The 20822-nt window shown below is 46.0% G+C and overlaps 1 protein-coding gene across 1 annotated transcript; it reads left to right on the top strand.

Annotated features, from left to right (window-relative positions):
• The first annotated feature begins 8299 nt into the window (after nt 1-8299).
• On the top strand, nt 8300-20794 carry LOC309326487 (carbonic anhydrase 4-like). Its single transcript, XM_081835285.1, has 9 exons — nt 8300-8453; nt 10495-10579; nt 11736-11765; nt 12802-12966; nt 16060-16205; nt 18088-18177; nt 18362-18434; nt 18532-18713; nt 20410-20794. The coding sequence occupies exons 2-9, from the start codon at nt 10504-10506 to the stop codon at nt 20596-20598; spliced, it is 951 nt and encodes a 316-aa protein (XP_081691411.1). The 5' UTR covers nt 8300-8453; nt 10495-10503; the 3' UTR covers nt 20599-20794.
• The last annotated feature ends 28 nt before the right edge of the window (nt 20795-20822 follow it).

Here is a 20822-nt window from a genome sequence, read left to right as displayed (position 1 = left end):
ACCGTAATAAATTAATTTCAATTTCAATTTTCACCTCACAATAATATCTATTTTGGCTTTAAGACTCAGAAGAGTATATGCTTCAGTAAATTGAGTTGTATCCAGAGGAAGTTAGTCGCTCTTTAGTTCCACTGAATTCGGTGTAACTTCAGTTAGGTATTACGAATGCATCATGTGGATCTGAGACTAACTTCTCCTGCACCCATCCCACCTTAGCGAAAGTATGCTTTTCAAAAACTGAGGGAAGCATGGGAACACGTCATTCTGGATTCGCAATACAGAAAATCAACAGAGGCTGCATCATGTGCCCTTGCCTTTTACAATCCTTTGTTTTGAAATTTATTTTTGAATGAAATCCTGTGAGTGGTGGGAGGAAGAAGCCTAGCAGGAAGGGAGGACTGGCAGGATTGGCACCAGAGTTGGCATCTTTGGGCAGTTGCTGAGGCCCATACCACTGTTGACCCCCAGAAAGGTAAAAAGGTAAAGGACCCCTAGACAGTTAAGTCCAGTCAAAGGCGACTATGGGGTGTGGCACTCATCTCACTTTCAGGCCGAGGGAGCCGGCGTTTGTCTGCAGACAGCTTTCTGGGTCATGTGGCCAGCATGACTAAACCACTTCTGGTGCAACGGGACACTGTGGCAAAAGCCAAAGCGCACGGAATCACTGATTACCTTCCCGCTGCAGTGATACCTTTTTGTCTACTTACACTGGTATGCTTTCGAACTGCTAGGTTGGCAGGAGCTGGGATGGAGCAATGGGAGCTCACTCCATTGCGGGGATTCAAACAGCCGACCCTCTTATCGGCAAGTCAAGAGGCTCAGTGGTTTAGACCACAGCGCCACCCACATCCTTGCTGTCACTCCCTGTTCTCTCTCTGAGCATGTGAGTAGTGACAAGATTGAATTGAATTTTATTATCATGGTCACAGACCAGTTCCGGCTCACTTACAATATCAGGAAAATCATAAAACACAACAGGAATACATTGGTGACAAGATTATTATCTGAGGATTGGAGGTGGGGCTGTTTTTTTTGCAAGAGCCAAGCCTGAACCCATTCCCCCGTCACCCCCAACTTTGTAGACTTTGTAGGGGCAAATATAGAATGCTTTGGAAGACTGACGTGGGTTTTGCTCTTCTTGGTATACCTTTGCAGTTGGCAAGGTGGTCCAGTTGAAAATTGCAAATTGATGGAACATACTGGTAATTTTGTTTGGCATTTGCCCGGCCAGGCTTCATGGCATCTCATCAAGAATCTGCCTTCCTGCTGGCACTCCCTCAGAAGGGGAATTAAAAGCTCTTAATATAGCAACTCTTGATTGCAACGTGTGCAGCAACTATAATTGCTCTCCAAAGTTCAGGGTGTGAGCTCTCAAAAGAGATGGCGGGTGAGTGACCTACTCTCTGGAGGCAAACAGGACAAGGATGTCTGGGGGGCCAGCTCATGCTCCTATCCAATAAGCTGAGAGCCACTAGATCCCTTTGCCCCACACAGCAAGTGGTGGTCTCCCTGAGCTTTTGTTTTCCTTTGTGTAGGGATGGACAGATCTGTCAATTTCATTTTCTCTGTTGCTTATTTCCCCCCTCCTGTCTTAAAATTTCCTTGCATTTCTGCATCAGTTGTGATGAAGTCCTCATGAGCAAATATGAATGCAATTTTTTCCTAATACACACATTCTATATCCTGTTTGGTCTGATATTGTCAGACCAAACCGCCATTCTGGGAAGATGTTTTCTTTTGTCCTTTGCTGTGTTTATTAAAGAAACTAATTGGTAAGAATTCCCTTTTGTCTGATCTGCTCATTTACGGCCACAGGGGAGGAAGCCGATTCTCCAAAGCCTGACAGATATTCATGTTTTGGCAAGCATTTTCCCATAGCAGAATGGATTTATATGTGTTATTTTTTGCAGATCTATACATTTTAATTCATCCTTTCCCGTATCACACAAATTTGCACACATTATTTGGCTGGAGAATTGCATCACGAGATTTCAAGGTGCAGAGTGCAGAGGACACCTGTTTCAGCTTGCATATTAGGCTCATCCACACTTGTTTGTACCGTACTTTCTAGGCACCAGTTTGAGAGGTTTTTCTTTCATCGTGCCACCCATTGATTACTTTTGAATCAGAACAAATGTCAATCCCGATGGACATTTGTTCTGATTCAGCAGTAGACAGCGGGTTTTCCAGGGGAAAGAGGCAGGACAAAATAAAAACACCTCAAACTTGTACCTAAAAAGCATGGGACAAATGGAAGTGTGGGCGATGTTTCAGAAAGTGTGAATTTTCATTAAATCCGAATTGAATTTCTTTCCCATCCATACTGCACCTCTGTGCAAACTTGCTTTACTGCACTTCTTTTCCTAATCTGCTGACAAAAGCCAGCAGTTGTGATCATGAACACCATTCTCTGTTGTTACCAGAAGAACTTCTTTCTCTCCTTGAAAACACATAAACTCTGCATCTCCATTGTTCTAACCCTCAGAGGCTCAAAATTAAATGGATGAAATTGAATGGGATTAAACGGTATCAGTGGTATAGCGGTCCGGTGTCAGAGACCCATTACTATTTCTGCAGCAGGGTCCCTGTCTCCTAGAGCTGCCCAATCAACATGAAAAGGGAGCCACTGTAAGGTCCAAAATAAAGCGTTTAGGAACCCTGGAAACACAAGGCGCTTCAGTTTCAAGAGAACGGCATGCAAGTTCTTTTCCACACAATTGAACTTTGTGGAAAATGCAATTTAGGACAACCCAGAAGATGATTTTGGAGCACTCCAGTTTTCTGTAGGTGCACAGGAAGTAATAGAGCTAGCTGAAAGGCAACACATGAAGATCTGATCATTGCAATGCACCCCTAATTATTGTTGCTATTATATAATTATGATTGTATAATCTTAGATGGGGTGTGGCATTTCTGACCCCGCACTTCTAAATTTGGCACTACACTACCGATTGGAACGAGGACCTGCTGGGCAGGCCTCATCCCTGATTCTAGTACCAGTCTTTAGCGCCAGAAGGCCTGAAGCGATAATAACGTACAGTATAAACATTAAGGTGAAGCTGGCACGGCATTGCATGCAGTTTTGGCCTCGAACCTTCCTGGATCCCATGACTTTTAATAGCCGTCTGGTGCGTTGATTTGAGTGAATGATATTTTGACCCTCGTTTTCTCACAAGGGATTCCAAAGAACCTGCAATAAATATAGCAGCAATAAAACCTCTGCTTTAAGCGCATGGTTTGTACGGTGGTACCTCGGGTTAAGTACTTAATTCATTCTGGAGGTCTGTTCTTAACCTGAAACTGTTATTAACCTGAAGCACCACTTTAGCTAATGGGGCCTCCCGCTGCCTCCGTGCTGCTGGAGCACGATTTCTGTTCTCATCCTGAAGCAAAGTTCTTAACCCAAGGTACTATTTCTGGGTTAGCTGAGTCTGTAACCTGAAGTGTATGTAACCTGAAGTGTATGTAACCTGAAGTGTATGTAACCCGAGGTACCACTGGAACTCTATATGGTCTCAATATGTCTTTTAAAACTTAAGTGTGGCTCTTCCTTCAGTGCTGCTGCTTCCAGCTTCATTTCTTGCTATTTTGGGTGCCCTTAGAGAGGCTCCCAGAGGCAGTTGTGGACAGAACTACCTGCTGGTTAAGATGGGTGACCTGCAGGCTAGCGAGGGCGTAGGGGTGAGGCAGAATCAGGGCAGCTGTCGGGCCATGACAGGTAGGAAGATCTCTCGCCTTCCACCTGGGCAACTGAAATGGCAGCCATTCCTCCTGGCTAGAACTCAGCATTTTGCTCACCTTCCTGAGCAATCTTCTCCAGCCAGACCACAAAGGTGGAAGGATTGTTCCAAAGAATGCATGATACTTTGTAGCACCATAGTTATTCCAGATCTGAACTACAGGGCCAGCCCTACCATTAGGGAAAGTGCAATAGTTGCTTCAGGCAGTGGATGGTGGGGGTGGCATCGGGGATTAGTACGAAGGTGTCAGAGAGATCCAGCTTCCAGGAAGGAGTTCACAACCTCCCGAGGAAGACAGTTCCATTGTCCAACAGCTCTTCCTGTCAAAATGTTCTTCCTGTTGTTTAGTCAGAATCTCCTTTCTTATAACTTGAAGCCATTTGTTCGTCCCCTACCCTCCAGAGTAGGAGAAAACAAGTTTGCTCCATCTCTTAAGATATTTGAAGACGGCTATCGTATCTCCTCTCACTCTCCTCTTTTCCAGGCTAAACAACCCAGTTCCTTCAACTGTTCCTCAAAAGGCTTGCTTTCCAGGCCTGGAATCAGACAGAAGGCCTTTTTGGTAATCGCACCCATCCTGTGGAATGCCCTCCCAGCAGACGACATAAAGTTAAATGGCTAGATAATTTTTCATAGACATCTGAAGGCAGCGCTGTTTCAGGAAGCTTTAAATGGTTGTTGTTGTTGTTGTTGTTGTTATTGTTTTCCTGTATTTTTGTTGGAGGCCACCCAGCGTGGCTGGGGCAACCCAGTCAGATCTTCTGGGTATAAGAAATAGATGAGAACGATGATCTCTCTGGAGTAATACTATGGCAGCCCCCTGGTTGTTCCAGCATGGTTTCAATAAGTTCTCCTTAAGAAATTCTCTCATCCTCTCAGACTGCAACTAATACCTATTGTGTTAGAGGATGGATATCAGAATAAAAATAATTTGAGGCATTGTATTTGTTGGGAAGGACGCCCTGCAGTTCCTGCTTAGTTGTATTATAACTGAACATGTTTAGAATGCTTTGCTCCCTGGGCTGTTAAAATGACAAGTTTGAAATGGTCAGAGTTGTAAAAACAAAACACCCCACTAGGTTTGTTTGCTTTCAGATAATGAAGAGGTTTCTCCAAAAGTGGCCATCTTTGTATTCCCACCAGCTAAAAATGGGACAAAATGTGTAGACATGTTTTCTACTGCCATTTGGATCAACACGTACACTGTGCCATATGGTTTCACAATTTTTGTCACAAGAGATGTACTTTTGTATCCCTTATGAAAAGTTATGAAAAGTTTCCCCACGGTTGTTCTGTACATTTTGTTTTAACATCACATTTTGAACCCATATGCAATTTGTTATGGCTTGTGACTGAAAGAAATGAATTAAGGTTAATGTGGTAGGTTTGTGATTCGACCACAGAATGTGCTGAGCCAACACTAATTAAAACTGGTATGCATGTAAGGTTGCCAGCTTCCGCCCCTTGCTTGGCTCTTGTGTCTTTAGGCAACTGAAAAACAGGCAGAAATTCAACAGGTCAAGTTTCCCCTTCGTCTCCAACTGCACTTACACTGTAATTGCGTCTCTATGGTGGAAAAAACTGATCCTGTTGAACTTTTGTCGTATCCTTCTGTACAAGGCACAGGAGCGCTGCTAAAATGAAAAGGATACTGATCCAACAGTGGGGAGAGGGGTGCCATTTGCTACAGTTCATATTTAACTGCAAATTTCCCTAATTCACACTTTCTGAAATGACATGCAAACTGGAACACACTCACCCTTTGAAATTTTCACTTTTCCAAGTTTTGCAGTGCAATTCTCCACCCAAATAATGTATACAAAAGGCATCTGCTAGGGGAAAGTGTGGCTGTAATAGTGAAAATATCCCACTGTTGTATTTGTCAAAATTGTGTGTATTAGGAAACATTGCATGCAAAACATACTGACGAATTTTCATGACGACTTTTAAAAATGCATTCGCAAGCTGATGTGGAAATGTGAACTGAATTTAAGAATGGGAAATAGAAATGGAAGGAAACTGGAAATAGTGGGGTTCATGTCTATGGGAAAGTCGTACCCTCTAACGTGTGGGGGTCTTGTTTTCCTCCAGATCACGGGTTCACCGGGTGTGTTGGGACCCACCACTGGCTCTCAGCTTGACCTGAGGTGGGTCCTCACTTTGGCTAATGGTGTGGATGGCATGGGATGTATATGGGAAAGACACATCACACGCTCAAAATCTTTGTATTTCACGTTGGTGCCCTGAGCATAGGAAGCAGGTTCCAAGGTCTAATCCTTCATAATCCCTGGCAATCAGCCTTTGCAACTGCCAGGAATGGCACAACACAACCTCATCCAGGAAAGATTTACGGTAGCAGATTCTTCCTTCCTCCTTGGGTCCTCTGCTGTAGAATTGCCACTGTGTGCAAACACTGAGTGTTTGTGGTTTCCACTTGAGGATGTATTTGGGGTTGCATTCTCTCCACCAATGTTTCCCGTAAAGTCCCGGTTATTAAAGCGTAATGAGGAGGCGTAGGTTGATGGTGCCCTGAGGTTTGGGGTTCTGCCTTTTGTTTTAAACAGGTGGCCCTGGAATTTCCTCTGGTTGTCAAGTGCTGGTTTTTTAAGAGAAGCAGGGAAGGGAAAGAAAGCCACAATGCTTGTTATTGTCTGAAATGGTGGGCAAGATGCAAAGGGCTTAGGGAAGGGGCATATTTAAATGTTTAGTTCTGAGTTTTAAATGGCTGTAACCCACCCTGGGACCTGCTGGTGAGATACACACTGATTCACTCGTCTTCTTTCTTTCTTTCTTTCTTTCTTTCTTTCTTTCTTTCTTTCTCTCTCTCTCTCTCTCTCTCTCTCTCTCTCTCTCTCTCTCTCTCTCTCACACACACACACACACACACACACACACACACAGAGTTTAAGACAACAATAGTGCATATATAAAATTAATTCAAACCCAATACAGATAGCATCTGGCATAAAGATCTCCCTTTGCTCCTCGAAAGAGGAGCGCCTTTAGCAAGCACCAAAAAGCCGACAGATAATAAATTAATTAGGGCTCATCCACACTTCCCTTTGTCCCCTGATTTCATCTTCTTTTGTCTTGTGATTGCTAGGCATGAGCCCAAGAGGGATTTCTTTTGTCCCGCTGCTTCCCCCAGGAAAACACACAGTTTACTACTGGATTGGAACAAACGTCAACCCGCAGAAAACCATTTGGGTTTTCTACCTCAGTCGCTTGCTTCCCTGTGCCCTACGGGTCAGACATTTCTGTCTTTACTTCTGCTGTCAGAAGCAGCCTGTTTCTGAATACCACTTGCTGGGAACTGCAGGAGTGAAGAGGGTGCTGTTGTGCCAGGGGTGCTGCTTGCAGGTTTCCCATGGGCATCTGCTTGGCCACTGGATGCTGAGCTTGATCGGCTATCGGCCTGATCCAACAGGCTCTGCTCATTCATTCATTCATTCATCCCTTTATAGTCCACCTTTCCTCCAAGAAGCTCAAGGTGCCATGCAAAACTTCTCCTCCCCATTCTGTCCCCACAACAACCCTGTGAGGTAGATTGGGCTGAGAGACAGTGACTGGCCCAAGGTCATCCCAGTGAGCTTTGTGGCTGAGTGGGGATTTGAGCCCTGGCTTTCCAGGGCCTGGTCCAACCCTCTAACCAGTGTATCACGTTCTCCTCCACTGTCTTTAATGGTCTCCAGATCTGTCTTTGTGCCTGAGGCAGCTGCCGTAGCTCACTGTAGGCCCAACTTCTGCCCTTGTTCCAGTCTCTCCTACATAATAAGCTACCTTTATACAAAGTCAGAACACCAGTCCGTCTAGGTCAGGATTGTTTGCACTGACTGGCTAGTGGATCTCCAGGTTTACAGGCAGGGATCTTTTCCAGCCCTGCCTGGAGACACCAGGGATTGAACTTGGGTCCTTCTGTATGCGGCATGGATGCTGTGACCTCAGAGGTATGGCCCTGTCTCAGCCACTCAATGGCACTTTAAAGAGGGCTTAATGCACCCAAGCCAACTTTGGTTTATAAAACAGAGAACAAATAGTCCTTTAACATATCTCAAAACGTCAAACTGCCCAAGTATAAAAAGCTAAAGAGACCCTGCTGCTTCAAACTGAAAAGGGAGAAGGAGAGGAGGGAAATGAAGTCTCCTGATGCCCCAAACTGCTGCTTCACGATACTTCATGGTACAGCAGGACCATCCTTCCTAATACCAGCACTTTCCCACTTGCTGATAATGGAACTGATCGCACCTGCACCAAGCGGATGACCCTGATAGGGAATGTTCTATATTCTGAAGTCTCAAACTAATTAAAAACAAAACGTCAAAGATGACATGTTAGAGAGAGAGAGAGAGAGAGAGAGAGAGAGAGAGAGAGAGAGAGAGAGAGAGATTTCTCAATTAAAAAAATCAGATGACCAGCCACCTAATTTTATATATGATGACTTCCTTGTCGTATGCAAAGTGCACATAGAGTACATTGTCAACCTGTTCATCACCGCACTTGGCACCTCCTCTTGAGTGCCTATCTGTCTTGTCCTCAACTAGGTATCTCTTGTGCTACAGGGTGTGCCCAATTGCCACCCTTGGGTAACCCATCTTTCTCACCCACTGCTCCCCTCCTCCGTGGGGAGGGGCCCGTAATTGAAGTAGTACATCTCTGGAAAGAAGCAACTCCCAGAGGATTCGGCAACAACGCAGGGCGACTCTGGTACAGAAGGTAAGAACGGGGAGGCATTCTCCTGGAGTAGAGATCAAGGGCAGGAGAATCTCTAGGATTCGCAGGATTCCTCCTCCTCTGTTGTCTGTCATAATGTGATCTCCTGGTCTGTGCCTCTCTTCAGTCCCCAGCTTTCAGCTTGGGGCACAATAGGGTCTAGAAGCTTGCACAGCCTGGTTGCGTGTGTGTTGTGGGTGGGTATATTACGCTGCTGCCCTTGGGTAAGTGTAGGGCCACACTGGAAGACCTTTTGGTCCCTTCCAAATGCTTTTCTCTGACTAGAAGCCATACAGGACTGTAGATGAGGGATGGAATGCCTGTGTCCTTCCAGTCATCGTCCAACTCCAACTCCCATCAGCCCCAGTCAGTGCAATTAATGGTTGGGGATTATGACAGTTAAAGTCCAGCAACATTTCTGGAGGGTTGCAGGTTCCCCATTCTTGGTGTAGATCAATGAAGAGGTTGTTCTTGTGAGATGCCTTCTTCAGCTCCAGCCAAGCCCTGATTCTCTCCGCATCTCCTCCCTCCACCTTCCTTCTGGAGGAAGGCTCCTGGAACCTAGATAATGCCATCAATTGACAGTGTCAGAGTAAAATACTATACACAGTAAAATACTATGCTTAGGGTCCCTTCTTATGGTTCTGTACTCAATGTGCTCTCAATATTTTATACTGGGGACTCAGCTCTAAGGTGATTATATACTGTATTTTTCACTCTATAAGATGCACCAGAGCACAAGAGGTTTTGGAGGAGGAAAACAAGAAAAAAAATATTCTGAATCTCAGAAGCCAGAACAGCAAGAGGGATCGCTATGCAGTGAAAGCAGCAATCCCTCTTGCTGTTCTGGCTTCTGGGATAGCTGCGCAGCCTGCATTCGCTCCATAAGACACACAAACATTTCCCCTTACTTTTTAGGAGGGAAAAAGTGAGTCTTATAGAGCAAAAAATACGGTACATTGCATGTGCAATATAACGTTGTGCCACCAAGATGGCAACGTGGAGTCCCGTTTTTCCGTGTTTCAATTTACAACGCTTTAAACTGAAAAGCATCATTGATGTGTCTAGATCCAGCCTTGGTATCTTCTTATATGTTGTTTAATTGCTGTAGGTCACTTTGGGAACCAATCATGGCTGAAAAGCAGGGGTAATCTAATAATAATAATAATAATAATAATAATAATAATAATAATAATAATAATATAGCAGCTCTGTGATCCCCTGATCAGCCAGGAGCACCCAGGCTGATCACTCAACAAGGATCCTACCCAAACTTCCCCTCAGGCTGCTCCAAGTTGCATAAGGGCATATGGAAATATTACGCGAATGCCTTTTGTTCCCTTTAACCTTCCGCATTCAAAATTTGATGTTGTGAAATTTGAAGTTAATTGCTGTTGAGCTAATTAGCACATAGGAGATCCTGGTGATAAGTAAATGGATGAGAGACTTCATGCATGGGCTGGTGTCGATCTAAGACAATTGTTCTGCCTTAGATAAGCTGGCTCATAGTTGGGCATCAGAGTTCTGAAAATTCCAAGTGGAGGCAGACAAGGCAGAGGTGGATTTGGGATGGCACAACTGTTGCGGTTGCACTGGGTGCTAGCACAACAACAATGGTGTAGAACGGAGCATGAGAGGTGGGTGGGGTGGAGCGGGTCCTGAATTTTAGTGTCATGCAGGGCGCCACTGAAATCCGAGAAGCCAAAGTCCACCCCTGGACAGTGCTCCCCCTCCACTATTGAAGATGTTGTGCCTCTGCCTACCAGCCACTAGGAATCACACGTGGGGAGGGAGAGGTCCTGCTGCATTTCTGGGCTTCCCAGAGGCATCTGGCTGGCCATTGTGAGAACAAGATGCTGGACTAGATGGACCTTGGGCCTCATCCAGTAGGGCTGCTCTTACATTCTTATGCTAAATTGCGACACTGATCACATAGCCGAGGAAAGTGACTGTGAACGGGGCTGTCGCATGCACTGCTTTGGTGCTGAGGGTTGGACAAGACTGAGTGAGGGAAGTCTTTTGCTAACATGCCCTCTCTGCACAGGTAGCAATCATGGCTCCCACGCTGAAACCAATCGCACATCTATTGATGTTGCTGCTCTTGGGAGGATCCTATGTTAGCTGTGAAGGTAAGCCTCTGCGGCAAAGTGCAACGGTAAATTCTGGAGTGCAGAATTCCCCAGGAAGAAGGATTTGATGGTTAAATCGCTCTGAGAATTGTAGCTCAGGATAAGGGGCCTCCTTGTGACTCTCATTATGCATAACAAACCACAGCTCCCAGAATTCTTTGGGGGAGGCCATGACTGAATTCTCCCAGAATTCTTTGGGGGAAGTGATATCAGAGTACTTTAAATATATGTTAACGGGACTCTGGTCAGAGACTGAAGGTTCACAGAGTCCAGGGCTCATTTCTTTGGCTCATGGGGCCAGAGTTTCGGATTAGTTTCGTGGAAGAAAGTGTTGCATCAGTCCTTGGGGATTTACTGGGTTCTGCAATCTTATCATCTCATGTTAAACCAGAGAAAGGACAGGAAACCAATGCATTTTGATCCATGCTTTCTCCCCAACATACTCATTTTTCTCCACATTATTTGGCTGGAGAATTGCATTACAAAATTCAGAGAGGTGTGAATGTAGAAAGCCAGTTGTGTTTCAGCTCACTTACTATTATGGAAAATGCAATTAAGGGGGGTGGGGTTTCAGAAAAAAATCCTAACCAAATGAATTTCCCCCCCATCCTCCTCTGTCTCTGTGTGTAGAGCAGGAAAAGTGGAGGTACGAAATGGCTGTAATGGGGGCCAGAAAGTTGGGTGAAACTGAGCTGCTTTCACTTCATACAGTGGCAACAATAGACAGCCCCAGTCTTCTCTTGCCTTAAGGACGGAAATAAGGCAGAAAGATGTGTGTGCAATATTCTCAAGTCTCTAATATAATACAAAATTTCTGTCCTTCTTGTTTGAAGTGCAGGGGTCATTCAGTTTGTAGTTTAAGGGTCAATTATATTAATGTTAAAGTCAACTAGCCAACAGGGTGATGGGTGGAGGTGTTGCTTAGTAACCAAGCAGAATTGCAATATCTTCACTGAGGTAGCACATACTCTGATTGGCTGTGTAGTTCAGAGGGAGTTTTCCTCTCTGTGTGCCTGGTTGAATGTCTTTCTGCTAAGTATAAGGCTTATACTAAGAAAGACAAAACCTCTGTTGTTGTTCTTTTTCAGTAAAGTGTTATCGGGTTTCTTTTCTCTACGGACTCCCACCTGCTAACACTTCTCTCTTTCTCCTACAGAGAAATGGTGCTATGATGAGCCAAGCTGTGGTAAGCAAAACAGCATTCCTTGGTTTCATCCACAAGCTCAGTATCTCCCAGTGTAAGAAGTAAAGACTATTTCTCTCCAGTAGAGCGGTTCGATCGCTGAGGGACAGAAAGAGTAGCAGGCTTCTCTAATGGGGCTTCAAGCTCAGAGCAGCCTGTTTAATCTGCTAGGCAGGAAACTGGGCTGAGCCATATTCAGCCTGAAAGAGGCCTCAGCACAAACTAGGCCACCAATCCAATAATGCCAGTTTGAAATTCCCAATTGGTTCCTGGTTCCCTGTTGGCAGTTCCAAGTTTTCCACATTGAAGTGGGACAAATGGGTAGGAAGTTGAGCAGTTGTTCAATCCATATTAGTGTTTAGGCCAGGAATGGGGAACCTCCAGCCCATTGGCCAATCCTTGCTGGCCAGAAGCTGGAGTTTGACCCACAAAGCCATCTTCCCAACCGCCCACCAGCTGACGTCACTTGAGAGGGCGGGGTTAAATCCTGCATGGGTGGGAGGACACCTTCTCAGGAGGGCGGGGTTAAATCTTGTTCCAGCAGCGAAGAGGTGTGCACAACCAGAGCAGCAGGATTTAACCCCTTGCTCGTCAGCCGACAAGTGGGGGGGGGGTCAAACCCTGCTCAGTTTGGCAGGATTCCAGAAACTCCTGCTAGGATGCAGGAAGAAAATGTTTTTGTTTTAGTGACACCTTCAACCTGAGGTTAAAACCAGTTCCCCAGCCCTTCCTTGGAATGATACCCTTCCCCATTCCCAATTCCCAGAAGAGCGAATTTTCCCCCATCCTTGCAACTTCAGTACACAATTATGGTTGGAGTGTGGATGCTGGTTGCTGTGGAAGACTGGGTGTGCAGGATCAGGTCGTGACTCCCAGATTAATCAATAGAGTGTGTGTCTATATGGTACTGGAAGGCCAACAGTCAGCCTTTCTGCTTCGATAAGCTGTCTTGTCCAATGGGAAGGCAATACGCAGTTTTGCCTTGGGCTCCTCCTCTTCCTCACTGGCTCCACACCTGCTTCTGCCTCCCTCTCCCTAGGCCCCCTTACATGGAAACGCCTGGGCCAGTGCAATGGCAAGAAGCAGTCTCCCATCAACATTGTCACCACGTATACACAGCCTGATTCCTGTCTGGGTCCCTTGACATTGTCCGGCTATGAGGACCGCCGGAGGCCAAGAGAGCTTTTGAACAAAGGGGACTACCGTAAGTATAGGCGACTTGAGCAACGGCGGGCGATGTGGAAGGCATTGGGAGGGATCTTGAAATTGGGACTCTGACCGCAGGCACATTATTCTCTGTGTCTCCATGGGAGCTGCTGGCTTCACAGCTATGCTTCAACACAGTGGGGAGACCCAGATAGTGGCATTGCTAGACTACAGCTTCCATCATCACTGACTATTGGCCAAGTTGTTGGGCTGATGGGAGTGGAGATCCCAAACATCTGGAGGGTGGTGGGTTGGAAGGTTTCTGCCACTGGTTAAATGGGCTCCGCCAAGTCTTTTAAAGCAACGATAAGATGAAAACAGATTTTAAAATGCATGGCGGCATTCTACATATCTGGATAAAAAGGTAAAAAGGTAAAGGTAAAGGGACCCCTGACAGTTAAGTCCAGTCTTGAACGACTCTGGGGTTGTGGCGCTCATCTCGCTTTACAGGCTGAGGAAGCCTTCATTTGTCTGCTCCGCAGACAGTTTTTCCGGGTTATGTGGCCAGCACGACTAAGCTGCTTCTGGCGTAAAGGAACAATGACACCAGAGCAGCGCACGGAAACACTGTTTACCTTCCCACCAGAGCGGTACCTATTGATCTACTTGTACTTTTGGTGTGCTTTCGAACTGCTAGGTTGGCAGGAACTGAGACCAAGCAATAGGAGCTCACCCCGTTGCATGGATTCGAACCGCCAACCTTCTGATCAGCAAGCCCAAGAAGCTCAGTGGTTTAGACCACAGCGCCACCCGATTCCCCACATATCTGGGTAGTCTTGTCTAAATGGAAAAAGGTTTTAGAATTCTCCAAAACGTGTACAGTGACAGTGCCTGCCTGATGTCAATACAGTGGTACCTTGGGTTACATATGCTTCAGGCTACAGACGCTTCAGGTTACACACTCTGCTAATCCAGAAATAGTACCTCGGGTTAAGAACTTTGCTTCAGGATGAGAACAGAAATTGTGCTCCGGCGGCGCGGCAGCAGCAGCAGGAGGCCCCATTAGCTGAAGTGGTGCTCCAGGTTAAGAACAGTTTCAGGTTAAGAACGGACCTCTGAAACGAATTAAGTACTTAACCCAAGGTACCACTGTAGTCAGGGTGTTCACAAGTGTGGGGGCTGCCACACTAAATTATAGATTCCTCACAAGTGCAGAATGGGTGTCATTCAGCACCTAGTAACATGACCAGTGCTGCATATCAAAGGGGTTGAGCAAGAATATACTGGGTAAGGAAAATCTCATAGGTAAACTGGCCCCAGGCAGAGAGAAGTTGACATGTACTCTGTCTATGACGTACAGAGGTTCCTGTCTCTCTTCTTTATAGCCTGCCATCAGTTAAAGGGCAGCGAACAACTGGTGTTATTAAACCGTCTGTACATAATCTAAGATGCAGATAAAACCATTTGCCAAGAAGAGGAGTTTGGCCCTGCAGTACTTCGTAGGATCACTGCATCAGCAAATAAACAACTACAAATTCAGGAGACTTGAAAAATAAGCTTTGATGATTTCCTAAATCGAAAGACGTCACAGAACTACTTAAGCCGCTGCAGAAATAGACTGTCCTATCAACACAGAGCAAAACCAAGCTGGGGGAGGGAAGGGGGGAAAGCAGCTGAGCGAGGAAAGTGGTGGATGGGGTGAAAGGATAAGCTCACTCATCCCCCCCCCCACTTCTTCCCTCCAAATTGCACCCTTCCAAAATACATTTCAGGCATTTGGTCCGCAAGGCCATTTTCTCTTAATCACACCCACCTGCCATGCCCCTGATGTCTACCTGTCCCATAACTGACATATGACTGGATTGGCTCTTTGGGGAGAATTATTTCACATCCCTAAGTCCTACAGAAAAAAGGACTGAACCCCATGCCTATCAGCTGATGCACTTGGAGTTCAATCCTGCTTGTTTGCTTACCTGAATCCTGCATGGTTACTATCTCCCCTCCCCCACCCCCGCAGGCAAACTTTGACAGGTGGGTGGTATCACCCACTTGTCAATCACCAGATGTCATTATGATGGCAGAGTTGGCTGACGGAGTGGTGGAGACAGAAAGATCTAGATTGCTGGGCTAGAAAGTTCCCCTGCCCTTGATTTTAGATATTCAGTGGAGACCTTATTAAAGGTCACAGTCCATCACACTTTTGCTGCATGAGAATACTCATGTGTAGGCATCTCGTTAGCAGCTTTCGTCCATTTAGCAGCATTTCTGGAAGCAGTGGTCAGCAACTGAAGTTACACTTTGAGATGAAACACCCACAGACGCTGTAAAACTCAGTCAAGTGATTTACTGCTTGACTGGTCATAAATGCATCACGATAGCACTATTTACAATCATTATAGCAATAGCTGTAACGGCATACTTAAGCTTCAGTCCCTCTTCCTCTTTGGGAACGACCTAGGCAGACACAATCTATCGGCGGTCATGACACATCAGTTTGCAGACAGCATTTGTTGCTCAGTCGTCTGCAAAAAGCGAAAACGAAAGTTCTCCTTTGATTGGCACTTCCAGCTGAAGCTGCGCAGGCTCAGAGTGCCACTCCCACTTATATACAACTGTTCTGGAATCTTTTCCCTGTTTCTGGATGAATGACTCCCTAACAGACAACCCTTCCCAAACATCACATGCATATGCACAATACATTTAATGCACATTTAAAGTGTGTTTGCTCCTCCTTCAAGAATCCTGGGAGCTGTAGCTTAACCTTTACAGAACTACAATTCTGAACTACAATTTATTACTGCATTGTGGGGAGCTGGACTAGAAGGCCATTTGGGTCCCTTCCAACTCTACAATTCTGTGATTTTATGAATTCCCAGCACCCTTTGCAAACTACAGCTCCCAGGATTCTCGGGGAGTGGAAATGTGTTTTAAATGTATATAGCACACACACAGCCACCTAGTCCGATCTTTTCTGAGCACACCGTTCTGACTACCTGAGCCATCTCTTAACAATGGACCAGCCTCAGCACCAACTATGCTTCAGCATTTTGCCTCACTGATGGTGGGAATCCTGGAAACGTTATTATTCTTTTTTAAAGTCAAAGGAGTCATCGCAACTCAACGTTTGTTTTGTTTCTTGGATCCATTGCAGCTGATGTTGAGATGAAGGAAGGAGCCACTGTTTCCAGCCCCAGCCTCCCGGCCAAGTACCACCTGAAGTCCTTCCACTTCCACTTTGGCACCAACCACCATGCAGGCTCAGAACATGCCATTAATGGCCAGCACTACTCAATGGAGGTGAGTCATCTGGGAGAGCAGGGGAAGCAGCGATGATAGTGAGCAACAAATGGGCAGACTAGGGTAGCCAGCTTGGTGGTGCCCTGTGGACATTTGCGGACTACAACTCCCATCAACCCCCACAGTTGACCATGTTGGCTGGAGCTGATGGGAGCTGCAGTCCACAACAGCTGAGCATTTTAGCCCCAATATTATTGTTCTGCTGCCCTGGACCTATAATGTCGTTTTCCGCTCTCTGGTGTTCAGGCTGTCCTCTTTTCTTAATATCTTGGCCACTTCCAGATGCAGACTGGTTTGGGCACAGAGCCTCAGAGATGCTGCAGGAGACGCGGCAGCTATGATTTAGAATGGAGCACAAAAGGCGAAGGGTCACTGAATTTTGGCATCGCACAGGGTGTCACTGAAAATTGAGACCCCCCCAGGGTCTGCCACTGCCAGATGGCTTGATTATTGAGCCTTCGTCTTGAATTGTTTCCAAAAAGTTTGTGGGGAGGTTAGATGATATTGGCTGTTTATTGATGAACGTTCATTTTGATTAGTTTGCAGGAAGGTTATGCAATGTTGCATCAAGCAAAGGTTAACCCACACTTTCTCACTTTTTAAGAACTTCACTGAGGCTGCAAGTAAGGCTCCTGGAAACTCTGGGCTCTCGCTTGTTTATATACTATATCTCCCTATCCAATTCTGAGAAACACTGAGCAAAAAAGGCAAACATTCCGGGGCAGACCTTCCTCTTCAGCAGACAGTGTGCTTGCAAACATATGATGTCACAGCTCCTAGGCTAGCTGGGGGAGTAAGGGTGCCTTTGAGTTAAGGTTATCAGATTTTTTTCAACGAATCCGGAGTCACTTTTCAACTTCAGTCGAATTCAGTGGATTTTGTCAGGGAACTGATTTGTAAATCTGGGGACTGTCCCGGGAAACGGAGACATCTGGTAACCTTACTTTTGGCTGTCAGTATCATGCAGGAGGGATTCAAGTGCATCCTAGAACTTTAGGTTCGCACAGTTGAAGTGGATTAAAGCAACACTCTGTCATTTTAACACAGCAAATCCCTTTCCAGCAGATGTTTTGTACTTTGGGATGTGAAAGGGAATGCATTGAAAAGTGTGGGATGAACTAATGATTAAGGGAAAGGCATGTAAACACCTCACAAGGAAATCGAGTTGCAGGATGAACACTCATTATCATCAAACCACCCCGTAAACAAATCAGAAATCATGCTCAACAAAAGACCGGGTATGGTTTAACTGGTGCAAGCAAATAGGGATGAATGCTCTGATAATCTGAAGGAGCTCTTACAGAACACAACAGCCAGATTAAAAAAATACACATAGCTACTTATTTTTCAATGTATTGCTTTTCTGAAAAGGAGGATACAATATAATAACCAGCTGTAGTATTACTAAGTGCTCTTGACAGCAGTGATAAATCTATGGGCAATTCAGAGTTTAGTTGCTTTTGGATGAGAGAGGATCCTGGAGATTTATGGGGTTGAATCTGGTGCTGCTTTCAAACCCAGGCCAAATATGCAAGCAGAGCACATTGGGAGCAGACTGACTTCTAGAGGAGGCAGCACAACTGCTAATCATAGCTCATGTCTCCAAAGGGAGCCAACAGCACTCCAAGGATGCCTGAGTTTACATGGAAGGCGTGTGGCTCAGCCGTAGGAATCTGCTTTGCACTCAGTAGAGCCCTGATGGATTGAACCAAAGACGCATCTAGTCTAGTCTAGCATCCTCTTATCCAGAGCGGCCAGCAAGATAGCTCACTGTTACCCACAGAACTAAATCCAAGAATCTTACTCCCGCTCTTACTCTGGCATAATTTAGAAACACCGTTCTCACTTTCCCTTCCCTTTCTTTTCCCTTCTCTTGCACCAGCTCCACGTCGTCCACACTAAAAATGGCATAAGCACCAAAGAAGCGGCGAAGGACCCACAGGGATTCGTTGTCCTGGGATTCTTCATACAGGTGAGGAGCAGCACAGAGTGGCCCATGCTTGTGCAGTCAAAGGCTGGATTGGTACAGGAGCCCCTGAAGCCCCTGGGGGCTGTTGTGGGCTGCTTAGAGCTCAGCCCTCTGGAATGGAGGAGGACAAGAAGCTCATAGAGATAATTTCCTGTAATGAATGCCATTACCTTTCTTGTCCCCGTAGAAGTCCTTTGAGGCTCCTTTTGATGGTGTATGGAATTTTCTGGCTAGTAGCCTGCGCAGAATCCCAGAAAAAGGTGAGGTTCCCCCATTCCGCCACCCTGCCTCCATTTCTTAGAAAATGAATGGATCTTTCTTTCTACCAGTCCTCTCACCTTTCTTGTCTTTCCCCAGGTGACTCTGTGCCACTGAATGGGGAATTTTCTCTTTTGGACTTATTGGGACCAGGAAATAGAGGCACCGTTAAAATTACGGACAAGTATTACCGCTACCAGGGCTCCCTCACCACTCCCAACTGCTCTGAAGCTGTGACCTGGTTTGTCTTTCCTAAGGTCATCAAGGTGCATCCCTATGTGGTGAGTGGGTGTCATCTATTCTCTGAGGAAGGGTGGGGGTGGCGGCAGCTGGAGGGATTGAATCATTAGGTTCACTGAATGCAGCCTGCTGGGGTCAGAGCGGACTGAGGCCTTGGCGTTTTGATTCGTGGGTTCTTAGGAAACAGACACGGATCACAAGGTCACCGCCACAAACAACACCCTCACGTTCAGATCCCCGACCCCAAATAGGTCACTGCATGCTGCAGGAGAATTTCTCTTTCAAGTCCCAAAGGAATTAGACGCCTGCTCCACAATAGCTTGGAGCAGGGTTTTATTTGTGGCAGCCCCTCCTCTGTGGAACAAAGTCCTCTGTTGACATGAAGCAGGTGCCCATTATATGCACTTTCTGGGGGGAAAGATGAGGCTGTTTCTGTTTCAACAAGCTTTCCCAGCTGGGCGAAAAGGTCTCTGCCATGACTGTCCATTCCATATAGTTTTAAAACTCATTTCTGGGTTGTTGGTTTTTTAATGCTGCTTCCTAACCATTTTTGCTGTTTTTATTATATTTTGTAGATCGTTGTGGAAGGTGATCAGTTAGTTAGTTCATAAGGATGTAAAATCAGATGGTACTATCCCAAAGTCCCTTGCAAAAGGGACACAATATTTCAGGGTCCGTAAGGAGTTGCATCTCCAAGCAATCAGGTTTCCTTGAGAAGTCAGCTCTCATCTTGAACAATGTAGAGGAAGAGGAGCAGGTGTTTTAGCCTGACAGGATCCTCCTCATACAAGTAAGACAGGGCCTGCTCAGAGTTGGCCTCCTAGTTCCACACCTTGCCCTTGTTGGGCCTGGTGGAACCTGATTGGTCTGTGAGACCAGCTGACTGAGGGCTCTGTCAGGTAAGTGGTGGGGCATCCCCTTAGGAGGTACCTTTGAGAAACACACCTCAGCCTGCAAGGTTTGTGGCAGGAACAATGTGACGCTAGGTAGCACAGATAGTGAGGTGCTGGAGCCCAGTTGGAGTCCTGGTTTGAGACTCTCATGTGTCCCGCCCCACCAGTGCCTCACACAATATTGGGGCACATCCGCACCACACATTTAAAGCACATCTGACACACATTCAAAAATACACAGCTTCCCCCAAAGAATCCTGGGGGCTGTAGTTTACACCTTGCAGAGCTACAATTATTTGCACCCTTTAATAGGCTAGTCCTCAAGATTCTCTGGTGGAAGCCATGCGCTTTAAGTGTACCGTGTGGATGTCAACTCAGTTTACTAGCATCCCAGATTATCTATGACCTCGCTGAGCCACATTCTCCATAGAATGAGCATGGTCCCCGGGGAAGTCCCCTGGTGAGGTGCTATAAGGGATTCTGGAGAGCTCCTTTGCACACCTCAAAATCTCCAGAAATGCTTCAGTGAGCAGGCTAGGTTGGGTTCTTCCTGCACAAGGTTTTCCTTAGCGCTAGGGTTTACCTGCCAAGGAGGCCCAGAATCTTTACAGATCTGGGCTTGGCAACAGCAACGGAAACTTCTAGGTCAGTAGGCAGTGTCTCCTTTCACAGTCGTTTGGAGAGAGCTTTCATGGCGGAAGGCCACCTCGATCCCCAGGCACTCAAGTTCGACTTTAGACATTTGACACTGGTCCTTTTGCTGCATGGATTTCCTGAGCTTGTATGTGCTACTCTCCTTTTCTCTTCCTCCTCCTCCCATTTCTCCTGTTTTTCTCCCTTCTAGGTGAAGAAATTCACCAACTCGCTCTTTTTTACCACCAAAGAAGAAAATCGTCGTATGCAGGATAATTACCGTCCTGTGCAACCATTGAACAACCGAAGGATCAGTGCCTTCAACCTAAATGAGTACGATCCGGCACAATGCCCTGGCAATAGTTTTGGGGCCAAAGAGTGTGTGGATTGCAAGGACTGATGGCAACAGTTTTCTTCTGCTTGAAAGATCCGAGCTATGCAGGGAGTTCCATCTCCTGACCCAAGAATCAATAATTTCTCAATGTGATGTGTTTCATAAGGGAGACCATATTCTCTCCCTTCCCCCTCCCCTTTTGATGATGACACATATGAGGTATTTCTTAGAAAAATTAAAACCACCTGTATTACCACACACACACATGGCTGGTTTTCTTTTATTAAACT

Source organism: Podarcis erhardii, assembly GCF_964252035.2.
Source record: "Podarcis erhardii genome assembly, chromosome: 13".
Taxonomy (NCBI): Eukaryota; Metazoa; Chordata; class Lepidosauria; order Squamata; family Lacertidae; genus Podarcis; species Podarcis erhardii.
The sequence above is the reverse complement of the archived record's forward strand: the minus strand, read 5'-3'. Positions and strand labels throughout refer to the sequence as shown.